The following is a 19,447-nucleotide window of genomic DNA, read 5'->3' on the forward strand; positions in this document are numbered from 1 at the left end:
AAAACCACAGTGTAATAACTAATATCAGCTTGAATCATTCAAATGTTAATAGGTTATATTCTTTAATCCCTTTTATATTTTGTGTATTAGTACCATATACACAATTTGTGCCACCACTTAAAAAAACACATTAATTATGAATTTTATAGATTGTTATTTCAATAGTTGGTGTGATATATTTTTGTTTAGAAATGTCCGACAAATAAAGATGATAGTTATTAGCTGTTTGTTTTCTGTTGGTGTTCCTCTACTTCCAGGCTGCTCTCCTCCCACTGTTCTCTTCTCCTTCCTGAGTGGATGAGTCTCGTCCTCTTCATATTTTATGTATAATTTAAATGATGCCCTCCAGTTTTACAGAATCAGAAACAGATCCTGTTAAAATTAGAGTTGCCCTTGACCAGCTTGTTCCTCTTTTCTTCTTTTTCTTCCTCCCTTCTGTCTCCTCTCCATTCTGGTTACCACACTGGAGACAACAATGCCCACATCAAATGTGTGTGTGTGTGTGTGTGTGTGTGTGATGACCCAACCTTCTCACAAGAGCTCAAGAGGTTAAATTCCCTCTTGGGCAACACTTGTGTGAATACACAGATGTACGCTGATGAATAAACAGACAACGGATCTAACAGCAGCTCATTGTCCAGTCACACACTCGATGCAAAATGAGTGAGTGTGTTTGTGTTAAAGGCTTAAAGTCTCACCAATCATGAACAGAATATATATATATATAATATGACAAAAATGATGGCAATAAGGTGCAAAGATAAGATGCATTCTGTCATTTAAAATGTCTCTTACGTAACCAGATATCAGTTGTGGGGTTTCAGATCCTTATTCCACGACTCTTTCATTTCTTTTCCTGTTAAAGATTTGAAGGGGATTTTTTCCTCGCCTGCTTTAGAAGAGGCTGGGTCCTCATCCCATTTGATGACATTTTATTTGAAACCTCTTTCCCTATTCAGCCTTTTACAGTGTATAATAGCATTTTATTAATACCAATAGCAAACTATAATGTAGTTTTATGCCATATATATTGATGTGTTTGTCAAAACTTGTTGCTCTACCTGGCAGCACAGGAGCCCTGCAAGAGTCCTGAGTCCTCCTGCAGTCGGCCGTGGGTTCGGTTCTGACCCGGCCCTTTGCTGCGTGTCTTCCCCTGTTCTCTCTCCCCAATTCATGTCTGCTGTCCTACCGGTAATCGTGAAATGAATCCCAAAATTATTTTTTAAAATGTTTGCTCTTCCTGTCATCTCTTACAAGTGGAGGCTTCCCGATGTATGAACAGATAATGACAATAAAGTCAAACAAAGCTTACTGTTTTGAATATTTTACCAGATGAATCTTTATACAGTTGGGTAATCCGGTCCACTGGTTCTCAGTGTAAAGGTCAGACCCTTTTTTTAAGACTTTTGTTAAACATTTAAAAAATGTAAACACTGTTGAATTTTACTACTTTAGGTCACATTTTATGTGTCATAGTGCATTATAAACTGTTTATATAGTACTTATGAATGTGGGCGTAGACTCAAGTATTAAAGATATTTCTGCTGTTTTTAGTACAACCGAAGTAAAACAGGAAATCACATTATTACTAGTGTTGATATTAGAATTTATATGTTTCATTATTGTAATCATATTTGACTGTTTTGCTTTTTAAGGTCATGCATGTAAAGGAACTATTTCCCCTGCAGCTCCGCAGTGGATCCAGTCCTGAGACCCTGAGGACAGTTAATGGTGGAAACTCTGGTCCCGATATAAAGAGTCTCCCCTGATTGTGTTGGTGACGCACAGCCATTCCTGCTGAGTAGTGGAAGATTACACACACACACACACACACACACACACACACACACACACACACACACACACACACACACACACACACACACACACACACACACACACACACACACACACACACACACAGAGGGAAGTGAGTGTTAACAGAGCAGCATAAACTAAACTATCCATACACACACAAATATAACAGAAGACAATCACAAGTTGGATTTATAGCAACACACAGAGCTCATCCTGAGTCTCAACACACACATGTTCTGCCGCAGCGTTCGGAGCCAGAGGTCATGTCTCAGACTCGTAAGATACACAAAGCAGCTGATGGACATCTCCATCCTGTGACGTCCTGAGGACCACACGGGAAAGGTCAGATACTGCTTCCAATGTTTATTGCATACATGTAGATTTACTGTGTGTGTTCTGCTGATTGGACACTTTGCAGTTATATTAACAGGTTGCTGCAGTGAGCTGTCAATGGACTTTCCTCCTCATCAGTGATGTGAAGGCTAATATAGTAATATAGTCCCTATAATTTGTTGATTCTTTGTTAATTTCAATACTTATGCATCTGTGTTTAGGAATCATTTTGGTGTTTTAACTATAAGATAGGTAATTTGGCATAATGATAAATGTCAATGGATCATTTGACCTAAAACAGAAACCATGAATGTCTGTACACAACGTAAAATCAATTCAACCAGTTGCGGATGAGATATTTTCAGTCTTGACCAAAATGGAGATGGGGTGGCGTCGCCATCCCCTGAGGCTATTCTGTCTTTTAAGAGCCTGCATCCTTGATACTGTGAACAATCGACACAGCACACTGAAAGTTTTCGTAGAGACAGTTTTGAAGTTTGAAAGATCCATGAACTAATCTCTGAGAAATTGGGAAAAGTGTCAAAAAAGAAAAATGCAATGCAAAGTCAAAGAAAGTGATAATAAAATTTCCTGGATTCCCTCCTTTGTCCAGAAGCCAAACATCTACTAGGTTCTGCTTTGAGTCCTTGTACAGGTTTTGTGGAAATTCATTCAATAACTTTTACGTAACCCTGCAAATAAACCATCACACAAACAGACGGGAGACATCATAAGCTCCTTGGCCGAGGTAATGATCACGGTGAGGTCTGTGGATTATTCTTATCTGGAAAAAGAGTTGGCACTGAAATTTTAAATGTGTTTTTTTTTTCAGTGCTCAAAGTTTCACTAGAAAATACCATCAAGGCCATTGTTTTCGGTTGGAGACAGAAAAAAATTTGACAAAATATGCTGAAATCATCTGCCTGGCTTCATAGGATTGGAGATACAGCTGAGTGAATAATAATGTGGATGAGTTAGACTTAGATAGTTGTCTTGGTGTGAAGTTCATCCAGAGAAGCTTTATTATTTTTGATGAACCTCTGAGTTCTGTATCCAGTTAAAAACTCTTTGGTTTGGGCAAAATAAACTCAATTCCACTGTTGTAAATGAAATAAAAAAACAAAGTGACCACTCTCTGTGCCCCACATCACCCTCAGTCTCTTGAACCACTGATTCCCATGCAGAGGCACGTAACGGTCCACTGTGATTTATGATGCCACAAAGCCAGATTTCCCTCTCTGAAGTTGTCGAGTCTGTGACTAATAATCGTCTCAGGTCCGTCAGTGGACAGATCAGAGGGTGGAAGTTCGTCATCATCACAGACTGAGAAGATGACGGACGAACGCAGGGAAAGACATAAAGCATATCTAGAGTATAAACAGAGACAAGTTACAAGGGAGGGACCTTAGTTTTTAAGTGACTGTGAGGGAAAGTGGATGTATTACTCCTATTATTTGACATTTCTAATTGACATGACTGTACAAGGGGGGATGATCCCATACAGTGACACATGAGACGGAGAATCATATGTCGTAATGTGACTTCTCTTCATTTTTTGGTATAATACGTTGTGTCATGTCAAAGAGCATGGGAGCATGAGAGTCAGTCTGACCCAGCAGCCAAAGCAGGACACGCAGGGAGGACGACAGCAGGCAGGGGTTTTCCCAAGCCACGCTGGAGCACAGCTCTGTCAGTACTGACGGATTCAGGATCTGCAACTGTAAAAGTGTTTTGGGACGACTTAGACATCTGAACTTTTAGGTGCCAAACTCTTTACTGATCACAAAACACAAAACTCTTACATTTGCTGATGAGACATGTCATGTAAAGTACTGATATAATCTTAAAGGTTCAGTGTGTGGAATTTAGTGACATCTAGTGGTGAAGTTGCATGTTGCAGCTGATTACCCCTCACCTCACCCTCCCCTTCCAAACATAATAGAGAACCTGTGGAAGCCTTCAGTTTTCTTAAAAACTCAAAAGGTGTTCAGTTCGTCCAATTTAGACAACTGTAAAAAAAATGGCGGCCTCCGTAGAGAGGACCATCTCCAAATGTAAAAACTAAGAAAACAACAGTTCGTACGATTTAGATGAAACACACAGGTGAAAACACCACTAGGATTATTTTATACCCAATTTCCGCCAAAAGATCCATTTCACCTAAATCTTACACACTGATCCTTTAACTGTGATTTGAGCCTCGGTGCTTTTGATTGAAGCTGCCGCCGCTGAGTGTGTCGCTAAAGTTTTAGCAGTTTGTTAAATTTTCGTCTTTGACTCAAACAGGGATACAAAAAGGCACCACTGCATGTTAAAAGCAGTCGTTGAAAAATTATTAAAAATTTTAGGCTGCCCTCCCACCCTGCATTATATTTGTTGTGCACACGCAGCAGTGAAACTATCGGCCTGTTGTGGGTGGCCTTCGAGGACAGGCCTTGTTTATGTATCTTGGTTAAGGGGTGACTCTGGTGGGTTTCTCTCAAAGACTCCCTCTGTGCACTTCCCTGATTTGCGGCTGTGGTGGAAAATTCTCATTTGGGATTTAAGCACACACACACGCAGCTTGGAAGCCTCGCAGTCAACACTTCATCAGCGAGTCAGGTCAAGTAACTCACTTCACACAACGGGTGTGCGCATATACACAAACACTCCCTCACTGACAAAGATACACACACACACAAGGCGTTCTCTCTCTCACTCTCTCTCTCTCTCTCTCACACACACACACACTCACACACACACACACACACACACACAGACAGACACAGTGTTTGGGCCTGCCTAACCAATCAGAGTGAACTGCACTCGGTCCCCAGAAGTGGGTGGGAGAGCTGTTGAAACAGAAGTCTGTCTTAGGACGAACAAAGTTTGCCTTGGTGGTTTGGAGAACTTTTCTGCTCACTTCTTCTCTGCAAAAAAAATTCTTTTTTCATCCACCTATTTTTTTTTTTTTTTTTAATGAACTCTGGGGTCCATTAGGGCAAAGCTTGAGTGTGGAATGGCTGAACTGGTGCGAATCCGTAAGAAACGGCTGCAGATCCCCATCTCTAGGTAAGACAGGGGGTAAAGATTACTATGTAGTGTATCATAATTAGTTATGTACATGTTCAGCCTCTGTGTGACTGAGTAGGTACGGATGAAAGTCTTTACCCAACATCTTTACAATGATACTGTTTGGTGCAGTCCGGCTGTCTGGATCACATCCTGATGTAGTTTTCTTGTTTTGTAGCAATGGAAATATGTGACTCAAAAATAAACCACGCTATGAAAACTAGTGAGTGATAATGCAGTGGATTTTTTTGGGGGCATATTTCATATCTGCATACCTTCACGCTCTGCAAATCAAAACATTAGAAGCTTAATCTCACCTTAGAAAGTATCCTCACTCTTGATCTTGAATATTTAAAGCACTCATGTAGATGTTCTTGGACTGTAGCAGCATGGGAACACACACTTGTTGCTCCAAGTGGTTGCAAGAACTTTCAATCTTACTCGTGCTTTTCGCAGTGGGAGGGAAACGTGGTAGAGAGGTGATTGATCATGTGGTTTTGTTTTGGTTAACACGTCGATGTGTGAGTGTGTGCAGGGTTCAGAGCTCTGAATCTTGTTGGGGGTTTCGTTTTTAGTTTTTCACACATATTGTATGTCAATAATTACAGGGGAAATTTTGAGTACATGTTGGTTTAGATCTAAGAATGAATTTCCTTCTTGTTTGTGCAGTACCAGCTTTAAATTTGAGGAAAGCTTTGAGCTGACACCACATTGAGTCTCCTACTCTACTGCTCTGATCCACACTTTGTTAGGATGACACTACGCAGTGTAGAGATTCAAGAACGTCTGCGCCAAAGGGAAATGTGTCATTTGTCTCTATAAACAAAGTTTCTCAAGTGCACTTGACAAGAAATTTCCTGTAAACGTCCTGTCAGAGGCTCTTCTGCTGCGAACAGTTGAAAGACAAAAAGACGGTGCTATCACAAAAGATTAGTTGAGATTGAAAGTGAGTCGTGGCATTTAGACGCATGCTATTTTTATGACTCAACAGCTTTTCAAAGCCCTTGCCAGCGTGATAAACACTTGGAAAGCTGTGAGCACCTCATCTCCGGGAGCTGGCTCCGCAGCGTGGCCCTGGTGCAGTTTGAGAAGACAATCATACCGGCCGCGGCACCGTGCAGGCGGGCGGCCCCACCACGACGTTTCAGAGGAATTATCTGTGGCATAAATGTGTTATCATAGCAAGTGAACCTCTCTTTCAAACAGCCTAGGGAGAAAGTAAAATCCTGTCAAAGCAGAAAGATTCAAGTTTTATAAACTGAGGGTGATCATCAGACACTGTATATGCTTTCGGAATAAATACTGAGATGAGTTTACGCACTGCAGGAGGGAACATTGTAGATAATCTCGGTGTCGTTTGACGGCAAATTAGCCTCTGGGCACAATGGCCAATATTTGGGGGCTTCCGATGAAGTAAGCAGATATCCGTTCCAAGGCTCCATCTTCTCTTCGCCAAACGTTGTTTACAGTCTGAATAGTTTATTTTATCACATGAGTTGAATGTTTCTCCTCACAGAACACAAACAGTGATACTTCTTGTAAGTGTTTAAAGGTCCAGACGACCGTTTGCCTAATCTCTATTAACAGCTATCTGCATCGTAATGTAGATTAACTAAAAAAAACAGTAGCTGATGCATTTCAGTCATTGCACTCCGCCTCTGCTTTCCACACGGACTGTTTAACTGTGGGCAACCAAAGCCTACATGCTTGGTCAAACTGGAAACAGAATTCAGAAGGTTTCCACTTGTATGTTCAGATACAGAATCTGTTTATAGAGATTCCATTGCAGATGACATGTGCTCGAAGCATTTGCTTTTTAAAATACAGCAGGGGATTGATGCATATCTCTTGTGTAAAATCTTCAGAACCAAGAATGAGATCAGAATGTGGCGCAGAAAATGCAAAAAAATAACTCTGCACGTACGTAAGCCCACTTTGACAACATTGGGTTACATAAGTCTCTGACCATGGGAAGTTTTCCTCTCATGGAAAATTTGGCACTAATGGTGCCCTTTTTTGCCACTGGCGTTCTTCGGACAGCTTGGCATTTAAATCGCTTCCAAATGAACTGTTTCATGAGGAAATTCTCTCAACCTGTTGCTAAATCACTTCTCGGGCTTCATTTCACTTTCTCCAGTGACAAGCGCTGACAATTGTCACAGGGCTGTGGTTAGAATGCTTCTATCACACGATGCCCCCGTTTGGCTCAAAATGACTTTTCTTCTGTAGTTATAACTTGTATAGCTGTACCCGGCTGTAATCCCCAACCGTCTTCACACTATTGCCTCTCAGCGATTCCCGTATCGAGAGATGAAACAGCTTCTCCAGTACATTGTGTGTTGTTTTGATCACGTCCGAATGAATGATTTTGTTTCCTTTCAGGCTGCGGAGCATGTTGAAGCAGCTGGAGGAGAAAGATGTCGACTTTGAGGAAATCAGAAGGAATCTGGATTTCACAGCATCGTTACTAGAGGCAGTTTACCTGGATGGAACAAGGTTTTTCTTTAATCATATTATCTTTCATTTTATCTTCATCTACGTATCGTCTCACTGAGAATAAGATTGTAATGCGTTTGATACATAAAGCTGTTTTGTTGACATTTTAGATCAATTTGCATGCAAGCATCTGCGGGTGTTCATGATCTTTCTTCATGCTTTTATGTTTGGGCTCTATTTTAGGCGTCTGAATGCATCTTAATTAGGAGAGTGTACAAACATACCTTTCCTGTTTAACGGTAAAATAAAGGTCACTGTGTCAGAGGCATGGTTCAGAATGATTGTACTTATTTAATCATGGGTGTGTTTTGGGCGTAACATGCAGTAAACTCAATAAACCAATCAGAATGCCATCTCCCAGTCGGAGAGTTAATAAACATGTTTATACATACTGCTAACACAATGGCTAATTTTCCCGGTAATGACAGAGAACACTTCCTTCCACACTTTCCCTTTGTGAACAAGTAGACCCCCCCCTCACATTGTCCACACATGTGCCTCCCTAAATCAGACCATTGCACAATTGCTCACTGATGCCTCACGTTAGCGATGCACCAAAACGCACCTGACAACACTAACTCGTCCATGGGTGCTCAGATGGGTCAGTTTGCTCTTTATGCAAAATGGGCACCAGACGGTAAAATGACAACTGCGTCCGTCTGGAAACTAGACACTTGTGTTGGGAGTGGTGTTGATAGTTGATACCTTCCAACTTTCAGTCAGAGAGTCAGTAAACATATTTATAATAATGTTGAACTATTCCTTTAAAGGTCCCATATTTTGCACTTTCCTGATTTTTAAGTTTTGATATCGACAAGAAGATGTGTTTGTGATGATGTAACCTAAAAACATCTCAGTTTCACATCTCTCTCCAGAAACTCTGGCAACAAAACAGAGGATCTGAGTTTCTCGTATGATTGGATGCTTTCTAAATAACGTGTGACCAGGCCTATCAGATTGTAGCCTACTACTGTGGCTTAGTAAATGCCGTCAGCACTTACATGTGCCGAACAGATGCTCAAATTCAAACTCCAACCCACCAGCTGTACTTGATGTGGAGCCTGGTTCTGGTGCGAGCCGCTTTTACGATCTGTCACGGTGACTGCCCACAGTTCTTCAGCTTCTATATCCGGTGCAGGAGGCGTGGAGTCCACTGCTCCTGCCACCAGCTCCCTCCCCTCAACTGCTAGAGCCTCAGGTTGCTGGTATGTCAGAGTTGCCCTGTTGACGTGTGTTTCTCTTAACCTGAGCCCAGCCTTATCCCAACCCAAACCCATGGTGGGTGCAACTCAAACACAACTGGGGAAACAAATGTCTACTGGGAAACAGAATTTGACGTAACACTGGGACATTGCCAGCGTGCTCTGAGGCCTGTCGGTGGCGTGTGCGAGGCGACACAACAGAGGGATCAGGGAGGTGTGTGAGTGGGCAGCTGCTACAGACAGAGTGGAACATGACGAGTGGATTACCAGGAGAATCAGGAGGAGCAGCTCACCTTCCGGTTGCCGCCGGACTGTCTGGAGTTTTCTGCGGGATTGATTGGGTGCGTGGACGGAACAAGTACCAGCAGCAAGGTGACACGAGCATATATGAGGAGATTATGGAAATACACTTTGTCTGGGCAACAGGTACGGGGACATCAACAGCTCATCCTTTTTCAGACTCCAGGCAATTGACATAACCCCTTAACTTTGTGTGAAAGCACACACACAGAGAAAGAGAGAGAGAGAGAGAGAGAGACTAACAGTAAGAGAGTAAAGAGCTGAACAGACAAGAAACCATAGTAAGTAAGTATTAATATTTTTTCTATAGGCTCTGGACCTGCTTTACTTTTTTTCTAAAATCTTACTTTCTACAATATGGGACCTTTAAAGCTTTTAAGTTTTCTCAGTGTTTTGCTCTGTAACCATAACTTATAACAGAGATACGCAGAATTCCTCCCCCTGTATATTTGTGTTTTTCCTGACTGCAGAGGTCTAAAAACTTCGATGCTGATTATTTATTACTGTCGTCCAGCGTTGAGTCATCGCCTGTGTCTTCATACCACGTGTCTAACCACCAGTGTTTATGTCTCCGTGCGCCTGTCGTCCCTCTCAGGCAGTGTCTGGAGACTGAGGACGATCTTCAGCAGCTGCAGTCGGACGGCGTGCCGTCAGAGGTCACCGACTGGCTGGCGTCCACCTTCACACAGAGGGTCCGACGGCCCGTGCGCCGCTCAGATGAGAAGCCCAAGTTCCGCAGCATTGTCCATGCGGTGCAGGCTGGGATATTTGTGGAGAGGTACACAGCAACAACACATTTACTTTTTATATAGTAGTTCAGGATCCAGTTTAACTCTGTCAGGATGTTTAATACTTTGCATGAACAAAGCAGCTTCTGTAGAAAAGATACAGAAGCAGTCATACAGCTCTATCTGTTCTTTATGACACCTGAATGCAATAATATAAGAAAACTTTCATCATACTGTACCATGAAACTCCCAGTGTAAATGACTGATGTGGTGTAACTGTAAGTTAAGCTCACGCAGTGTTGTTACAGCTACAGACAGCTGCACTGCACTGTTAAACATTAGCCTCCTTCTCTCTTGAAAACATCCTTCCAAAGGGGACAGGGACTTTGGAGGATTTATATAAACAGCTCCTGAGTCGAGTTCACTGCACAGTGTCCACACCTGAACTTTAACTGAACTCAACATAAACATTGCATTATTCCAGGATGTTCAAGAGGGCCTACACGGCAGCCATGCCCGACCAACCTGCTGCGGTCGTAAACTGCCTCAGGGTAAGCCCCGCCTGTTAACATAAATCTCCCAGTGAGTCGTGTGTTTATGCAATAAATCGGACATCACTAAAGATGTAGTATACACAGCACAAGTATGCATTAATAACGCAGTCGCTCTCCTCTCCATTTTCCCAGGATGTTGACCGCTGGAGCTTTGACGTGTTCGCTCTGAATTCTGCGAGCTCCGATCACGCACTACGAACTCTTTTCTTCGAGCTGATCACCAGATATGAGCTCAACAGCCGATTTAAGGTCTTTTAATTTTTGATTTCCCGACACATTTTAAGGGGCACGTATTCCATGCACGTTATCACAGATATGCAAGACTGCCAGTAATCATCGCTGCCCTTTTGTGTGGTAATTTGTAGATATAATCAGGCAGCCGTTTGTGTTGTTGCCAGACTATGACTTGACACAACCAGAGTAGTGATGATGTCATGCATTTCGCAGATCCCCATCTCGTGCCTGACGGAGTTCCTGTCTGCGCTGGAGAGAGGATACTGCAGATACAACAACCCCTACCACAGCCACGTCCACGCTGCTGACGTGACTCAGACCCTGCACTGTCTGCTGCTGCGCTCTGGACTCGTGGTACACTGCTCTCATCTGAACACTTAACATTGGTCACATTCTTTTAAAGGATAAGGCCCGTGTTTGTTTTTTTTTCCTCCTCAGTGTCAACAAACCCAATGAAATCAAAGAAGAAAACCCCAAAACTTTCCATCGTCATGACCTCAGCCCCAAGCCCACTTTTTTCTAACCGAAGACGTAAATCTAATTATAATCTTAAAGGTTACAAATATCTGGGCTAATTCCCCAAAACTGGGCATTAAGATTAGGTTTTTCATTATCCAATGTTTCTAATACGTTCTTTTCGCTTCAGTCATATCAGTCTAGTTTTTTTTCTAGGTCTGTCGTACAAAGGAATAGACAACACACACTATACCTTTATATATAGTTTACATATAAAGGCAATACTCTAGCTATTGGGATTGGATGATGCCTTATCCTTTCAATCTAATGGCATCTGCCAAGAAGGTCGTGTTTGTTTGAATGTAAGTTCAATTGCTGATAAGAACTATCATGTGTAGGATTGATGGAGTGATGCGCTACTGAGCCGTTCACTCTGTTCTTAAAGAAAAGCAGAGGATCAGTCGTTTGTTCCTTAACTGAACACCTTTGACAACATCCTGACTTTGATATGTTGCTGCCTGTGCTTACTTGATACATCAACATGAAAACTGATATGATTCTGTCAAAGTAACGTGTACAATCTGCTGCATGGACAGTATATTTTCACATCGACTTGTTCTTCTCTTGTGTCTGTTCAGCACTGGCTGACAGAGCTGGAGGTGATGGCGTCTCTATTCGCTGCAGCCATTCACGACTACGAACACACAGGAACCACAAACAACTTTCACATCCACACAAAGTAAGCCCTCTTTCTGATGCACATGTATTTTATAGACCCTGTCTTCAAAAACAGCTTCATATATTTATACACTAACCACATATACGACATCCTGTTGTGCAGCTGTAGAATAGTAAGAGATTTCAGGGGATGTATATAGACGGCAGGGTAGTTTTAGAAAGAGACAGGGAGAGAGAGCACTAAAGCAAACACTCATGGAAGGAACACAGTATTTTTAGATGTTGATTTTCCACATAAGCGAGCGGGAGAACGCAGTCCAGTCTCTTGGCACCCGCCATCATCATTATGCTTTATTTTGGGAATAAAGCACAAAGATGCTTGTCCGCGAAAAAACAACAACATTGTATCTTTAACATCATCGATCTTAAAGTCAGACACTCACCTCTTGCAGGCTTGAGATATTGGTTGTTCTAACATTGTAGTCTGTTACCTCGTGAAGAATGTTGGCTGGACAGCTTGAAGTCATGTTGGTCACCAAGCTCAGAATGATTCTGAGGATTCTGCAGCACAAGTCAGGTAGATGGCGTTAGAAGATTCTGTGTTTAAATAATTATAATAATACTAATACTAATACTAATACTAATATTACTATTACTTATAATAATAAGCTTTATAGCACTATTTAAAATAAAATAAAGAAAGAAGATAAAGAAAAATAAAGACAAATGTATTCAGAAAAAAAGTCAAGGTACAAAGGTTAAAGTGTAATATAATGGTTTCTGTGTGTATTTTGGTACTGCGACATATATCTTTCTGGGAACTCATTTCTTAGCAAGAAACTAATAACTGAGGAGAAATCATTTGAATGTTTATCACAATGAAAATGTAATTTAGTGGTAATTATACTTATTGCTGTTCCACAGCAGCTGAGGTGAACAAAAAATGTTAACAAGCAGACTGGGCAATTTCTTAAAAGAAAAATATTGCATTATATATATTCTGTTTCAAGTATTCTCTCTATTTCACTATAATTAGGACCCAATTACTTTTACCTCACCAGGAACCTTCCTTCCTGGGACATTAGTAGGAAATTATTGGGCCATAAAAACAAGTTCTAACTATGTCTCTATCCACTATGAATCTTTTCTTTATTCAACCCACATGAATTCAAGCTGACCACAGCCCCTGACACTGCAAACCTTCGCCCCAAAGACATTTTAACACTGAGCTGAAGGTTTTATCTTTGACACCATTTTCACTGGAGCTTTACTCGTTGTTTGGTTTTAGCAGAAGCTTAAAAAAATGACTTTTGACACTAGTTACCTATTTTAAAAGTCTAATAAAGTAGATTAAGTGCAAATGACTGGACAAAGGACGCCTGACTGAGAAATTAGTTCATTAACTTGCTATAGTGAGTCATTAATACCCACATTGTGTTTTAACACATCCCACTCCCTCTTCAACACTTTTAAATTCATCATTATAGACCTGCAGTCACATGGCTTTAATCGCTCCCTGAGGACCGTCTCTTTATCTCATTCTCACCACCTCCACCCTCCGACTACAGTGATGTACAGTGGCCCTTTAATTTCCAGCCGACCCATGTATTTCTCTCATTCTCTCGTTCCTCTCTTGCCTCCTCTCTCTCTCTCTCTCTCTCTCTCTCTCTCTCTCTCTCTCTCTCTCTCTCTCTCTCTCTCTCTCTCTCTCTCTCGCTCTCTGTTTTCCAGGTCAGAGTTCGCATTGATGTACAACGACCGGTCGGTCCAGGAGAGTCATCACCTGAGTGCAGCGTTTCGGCTGCTGCAGGACGACCAAATGAACATCTTCATCAATTTGACGCGAGAGGAGTGGATGTGAGATGACCAGATGTTACCTGTAGATAAGGCACTCGATAGAGCAAATACCTGCACCGAGGCAACAGTCCCCTTAAATTCAATCGAGCTGCACCAAACTGCTCACACACAACTCCTGAAGAGTCAGGTTTTTGCATCAAGAAACTATGGGTTCTACATCCTGCTGATAAGTATCATCTGTGCAGCTAGAGTCTGATGAGTCACTCGCTTTTTTTCTGTGCCATAGACCAAAATGTCTTTTCCGAAACCCATTAAAAGCACATCAGTGGGCACATGTGCACTTACTTTTTTGGTTTTAGTCAAAACACACACACACACACACACACACACACACACACACACACACACACACACACACATACACACACACACACACACAGGATACTGTAATTACTCACTGGCGAACCAAATGTGTATTAATCCGCAGTTAAAAATCGTCCTACACAAATACACTATTTATTCCTACGTGGCTAAAAACTATAGTGCCAAACTGTTTTAATAAAATAACCTTTTTAAAAATGGAAACCTCATTTTAAAAATATTGTACGACAGTTGTAAACAGTGCAGATAAGTCAGCAAATATTGAGACACTGAGGAACATGTGGGTTTAGGTTTGTCCGGGGCACATGTTGATAACACATCAACTGTAGATTTACCATTGCTGCATGGAAATAAGAGAAGCTGTGTCATATTGATTGTGGACAAAGTGGCAGAAGACTAATTGTCTGTCCATCATGAATTGCCCTGGTGAGACTTTCCAGGTCTGCTCCTCCGGCCGACCCTGATCTTTGACCCCCGGAGATGAAACGTCTCCTTTATGAATCAATAACGGATCTTATCGCTATTTGTGTTTAGTGACTCATTCATCAGTCAGCAGAGGTGTAGTGGATGAGTCACATGTACGTTTATTGACAAACAGAGTTGTGGCCAGTGAGCTAAAATGGTTATAAATTAAAATTTACATCACTAACTAAAGTATTGAAGTAAATAAATTTTGTTCACAGGTTATTAATCGTGACATTAAACTATAAATAAGCTCAGTTCCTATATATTGTTGTGACTTTTATAGTACAGCTAGTGATGTCAAAGTATCCATATTGTTTATACTGTACAGTTTATAACGGAGACGGATGCTTCAAATATCACATACACAATGTGTGACTTACTTATGGAAGAGATCTGTAGATATCACCAAAGATAAACCCCGGCAGCATACTGTAATGGGATTTTTCTAGCAGTCAAGCGTTACCATGGGAACAAGAAAATCCATCAGGAAAATCTACAAAGGTTACAACCCCACTGCATCCTCCAACCTGTTTTACTCTATACGTTTCTTTCTCATCGTACAAGGTCAGCTAGTAATCTGTATGTCTTTGTTTACAGGGAGCTGCGGACCCTGGTTATAGAGATGGTGTTGTCCACAGACATGTCCTCCCACCTCCTCCAAGTCAAAGCCATGAAATCCTGCCTCCAACAACAAGAGCGGTAACGGCTAATGGACTGTGCTGTTGTTCACGCTGTGTTGCTTAATCAACAGGTCACAAAATGAATGTTTACACCGCCGCTGATTAAAAATATCCTGCACGACGAGGCAGACAGGAAAATTGCTGTCACGCTGGCTGGTGTCAAAAGGGGGTTTTCAGTCATGTCTCGGGGTCACAACAACAACAACAACAACAATAGCACGACAACAAAAACAAGATGTGCGTTTTGCTTTCTCCAGCAGGATTGACAAGCCCAAAGCCCTGTCTCTGTTACTGCACACGGCCGACATAAGCCATCCATCCAAGCCCTGGGCGCTGCACTCTCGCTGGACCAAGTCTCTGATGGAGGAGTTTTTCCAACAGGTAGGAAGGCTCATAGACCTCAATTCATAAGTCGTGTCCCAATACATATACAGGTCTACGCAGCCCATGAAGGAGGTGGTCTCTGTTGGTCCCCGTAGATCTTGAAGGTCAAACTAAAATGAGACGCTCTGGTCTACAGAAGATTTCTGTTTGTCCCATCTTTACTGCTGTCGCCTAGCAACAGAGCTGCAGTTGGACACGACCAGAACATTTGAATGCCCCTTGGCTTTTTAACGAGTGTATCGTCAGCTGTTTGGCTGAGTTGAAGTGTGATACTCAAGCATCGGACGTCTTGTCACCATGACCTCATTGAAAAACGGTTGGAGGAACTTTGAAATGGGACAGTCTAGACGAGCCCTTGTGACGCAATAGGTCTTCAAATGGTGCCTCCTAATGATACAGCCTCTGAATTGAGATACAGCTGTTATGTCTCCTCTCTTCTCTTCTCTTCTCTTCTCCTCTCTTCTCTTCTCTTCTCTTCTCTTCTCTTCTCTTCTCTTCTCTTCTCTTGTCTTCTCTTCTCTTCTCTTCTTATCACAAGTGATGAGAAAATGTGATGAGACCTGAAATGACCGAAACCATCTATGAGGAAAAAGTTCTTGGACGTGTTTTGGGACTTTTTAGTTTCCGTGACTCATCCACTAACATGGTGGAGGTGGGATTTATGCTTTATACTGCAGCCAGCCACCAAGCCGCTCTGCTCTAGGTCTATGGTAAAAGCTATTTTGCATTTTTGTTAAAAATGATGTAGATATTAGAACAATAAATTGATTATGTTCCCAATTAATTTTCTCTCAAACAACTAACTGAGCGATCAACTAAAAACTGTATTTCAGCTCTTCTGGAGAAAGATTTAGACCATCCTGTAGGAAAACAACATAAAGAGAAAATGTGACCGAAATATGAATAAATAATTACAGGTTTTATGTAGAGTAACAATATCTTTTGTGTTACTGTTTTAGCCCCAGTGTTGTCGAGGCTTTCTGAGAATATGAAAACCGCGATGTTCCGATATTTTCTCCTCTTCATGTCTAGACATGATCATTCTCTCATGTCTAATCTTCTTGTGACTGGTTTGATCAGATATTATCTCAATTGCTGCGTCAAAAGGCCGGATGTGTGATTGTGGCTTTTGTAAATGACTCATCTGGGTCTAAGAAGCAGACCGGGAAAATCTTCAGTGAGGTTCATTACGTCAGAGGTAAAGAAAACAACAGACTGAAGGTGTATGAAGTGGAGATGGTCAGAGAGAAGAACGTCTCCATGAAAAGGTTGTTGAGCACCCACTCTGTTTGCTGAAGCCAGACCTTAGGACCTCAGCTTTCATCCAGAATTGACGTCTGAAGAACATCCACTTGATGAGTCAGATATAAACTAAACTGTTTGGTGTTGTTGAAACCAAATGAAAACTTACTTGTTGACCTTTGGGAACAAAACAGTTCAAGCTAAAGGGGGAAAAACAGTAAAAAGTGTAGCATTTGTTGAGAGGTTACTTTGGTTCTACTTGAAAACTGAGGTTAGTAAAGTTATCCTGAACAATGGTGATAGAAAATGACAAAGCAATCTCTCTTTTAGAGCTAAAATCATTGTTTATTTGTTTTGATACTGGATGAACTCTGGTATATTGAGACTTTGTTTAAATATTTCATGTGAAAAATAACACGAGCACTCACATGGTTTTGTTTGTTTCTCAGGTTACTGGAGTTAGAATCAAATAACCTTCAGGAAGTTATTTTCAGTCGATGTGTGGGACGCTCTTTAAGATGTTTTCTCTCTCTCTTTCTATCTTTGTGAGGGTGATAGAGAGGCGGAGCTGGGCCTGCCCTTCTCTCCTCTGTGTGATCGAAAAAGCACTCTGGTAGCCGAGTCCCAGATCGGTACGTCTCACAAACGCCTAACAAAACCTGTTTTTACGTCAATGATGTCCTTTATAAGCCGATTGTTCCCGTGAAAATATGAAACTTTAGCTATTGCCCTTTTCCGCTTCTTTTCAAATGCAACATCCTAATCAGTGTAGGCTTTATACTTATTTCAGCACTTTTGAAAATCATTGAAATCATTGAACTGTATTTGTCTTTCCCCCCTTCCCCTCACCATTGCAAAATTCATATTTCTATGTCCCAGAAACATCTTATTTTTACAAGCTGATGTGCTGACATTTATTCTTACAGGTTTCATAGACTTCATCGTGTATCCTACTTTCTCTCTGCTGACGGACATGGCTGAAAAGATTGTTATTCCTCTGGTGGAGGAGAATCCAGGTCCTCCAGACCCTTGTAACAGACACAGGTAGACACACAGACAAAACACACAGACAAGACACATAGACATAACACTTGGTTGTGATAATGAATGAGGTGTCCTATGAGACTGTTGGACAGACCACAGAACTATGTACCAGGATGGCCGAGAGGTTAAGGCGTTGGACTTAAGATCCAATGGGCAATTGCCCTCGTGGGTTCGATCCCCACTCCTGGTATTGGCTGATATGTGCATGATGTGAACATTGGAATTTTCTCTATCATCTGAAGTCTCTTAATGCCAAACTGTGGTCAATGTCTGAAGGAGCTGCACATATCTTGTTGCATTATGAGGTTCATTGAAAGTTGACTGTATTTAAGAAAGAGATATGAGGGTTGATATCAATCTTATCATCTTGACAAGGAGGTAAACAATTTAATTTCTAAAAATTAAAACCAATACCTTTAAAAAGACTTTTCAAGTCAAAACAAGAATGTTATGAAGAAACAATTATCCAAACCTCCTTGTCGACACATAACCAAGAAAAGAAAGAAAAAGGATGAACGCTCTCTGTTATGTGTCTCCATAGTAATCTGTGGAAGGAGAGCTCCAGAGGTCTGCAGTGGAGTCTCGCTCACATCACGGCGGAGCTGGTGAGCTTCCGCTCCACATGGACACGACACACCGAAGACAACAAGCTCAAATGGAAGGACAGCGGCTCCAATGGTATTTAACACGTCATATTAGTTAGTGAACAAAGACCTAATGGGATATCAACATACCTGAGCACAGAATAAATGCATAGAAAATAGTATTTTTTCTATGTGGTATTTTTACTTGTTTAACATGTTTTAACTTAAAATGATTACAGATATGTTTAACAAAGGTTTTTTAGACTTGATTTGATTTCTTAACACCATTCACGTCAGAGCGATCCCATGAGGAGATCAATAGATACAGATATCGTTTCCCTTTTCAGCTGAACAAACATTTTCCAATGTCTTTTCCGATATCCTCGATCCTCCAGGATTTTCAGATCCCAAACTGACAGAAGAACAGACATCCAGACAAGAGGAGCGCTCAGAAAACCCCCAGCAGGACCCCACCCCGGATACAAACCAGTAGACGTTTTTTTACAAGTGCTTTTTTCATAGAATAAACCGAGGTTAACTGAGGTTGACATTGAGTCACTGTTTGTAACAAGACCACAATGTTCTGATTGGTAGATGAAAGTGGGGAGGAGAGGGGGTGTTAAGATTAAGATCATCTTCCCAAGGTAAGATGCAGTCACAGAAAAGTCCTCATGTCTTATTTCAAGTGTAGTTTAACTATGCTAATTTAAATGCAAAGTCTACATGCTGGCCATGTTATACAGTAAAGTCCCTGTACTTAATTTAAATTGCCACATAAACGCTCATAAGGAACAATTTACTCTTTATCTTTTGAAATGAACAAGAATCCTTTAATCAACAATCATCAATAAACCTTGAAAACATGTCAGTGTTTGTCATGCCTGCTGTTTGGTATTGATTCATAATGAAGGGGGGGTCACGACGTGTTCTTTTACATTGAAACATTTCAAGGATTTTATAGCAAGGTCAAAAATCCTTATCGGTTAATTTAAACTATAATTTTAACAATTATTGTATTAG

General features: G+C 41.3%; 1 protein-coding gene and 1 non-coding gene across 5 annotated transcripts; both read left to right on the top strand.

Annotated features, from left to right (window-relative positions):
• The first annotated feature begins 4,944 nt into the window (after nt 1–4,944).
• On the top strand, nt 4,945–19,290 carry LOC117761473 (calcium/calmodulin-dependent 3',5'-cyclic nucleotide phosphodiesterase 1B-like). 4 transcript variants are annotated; one of them, XR_004613834.1, is made up of 14 exons: nt 4,945–5,202; nt 7,585–7,698; nt 9,796–9,978; nt 10,413–10,479; nt 10,615–10,731; nt 10,930–11,070; nt 11,811–11,911; nt 13,582–13,707; nt 15,091–15,192; nt 15,431–15,554; nt 17,350–17,431; nt 17,726–17,843; nt 18,385–18,581; nt 18,635–18,803. XR_004613834.1 is itself a non-coding variant. In XM_034585398.1 (14 exons), the coding sequence occupies exons 1-14, from the start codon at nt 5,150–5,152 to the stop codon at nt 18,918–18,920; spliced, it is 1,560 nt and encodes a 519-aa protein (XP_034441289.1). In that variant the 5' UTR covers nt 4,946–5,149; the 3' UTR covers nt 18,921–19,290. The 4 variants fall into 4 exon arrangements, 3 of the variants coding, with proteins under 3 accessions (XP_034441289.1, XP_034441287.1, XP_034441288.1); XM_034585398.1 differs by lacking the exon at nt 18,635–18,803 and adding an exon at nt 18,823–19,290 and having other exon boundaries at nt 4,946–5,202; nt 18,388–18,521; XM_034585396.1 differs by lacking the exon at nt 18,635–18,803 and adding an exon at nt 18,823–19,290 and having other exon boundaries at nt 4,950–5,202; nt 18,385–18,521.
• On the top strand, nt 17,951–18,033 carry trnal-uaa. The gene has a single exon. It is a non-coding gene; the product is annotated as a tRNA-Leu (tRNA).
• Nucleotides 19,291–19,447: the final 157 nt, after the last annotated feature.

The sequence above is a fragment of the Hippoglossus hippoglossus genome, chromosome 5, assembly GCF_009819705.1.
Source record: "Hippoglossus hippoglossus isolate fHipHip1 chromosome 5, fHipHip1.pri, whole genome shotgun sequence".
Lineage (NCBI taxonomy): Eukaryota > Metazoa > Chordata > Actinopteri > Pleuronectiformes > Pleuronectidae > Hippoglossus > Hippoglossus hippoglossus.

What these genes read in the sequence shown, in the direction of transcription:
- LOC117761473 (XM_034585396.1), top strand. Translation starts at nt 5,150, where the DNA reads ATGGCTGAACTGGTGCGAATCCGTAAGAAACGGCTGCAGATCCCCATC. An exon ending in GTTTACCTGGATGGAACAAG is followed by an intron (nt 7,699 to 9,795) that starts GTTTTTCTTTAA and finishes CGTCCCTCTCAG; the next exon opens with GCAGTGTCTGGAGACTGAGG. An exon ending in GACCCTTGTAACAGACACAG is followed by an intron (nt 17,844 to 18,384) that starts GTAGACACACAG and finishes GTGTCTCCATAG; the next exon opens with TAATCTGTGGAAGGAGAGCT.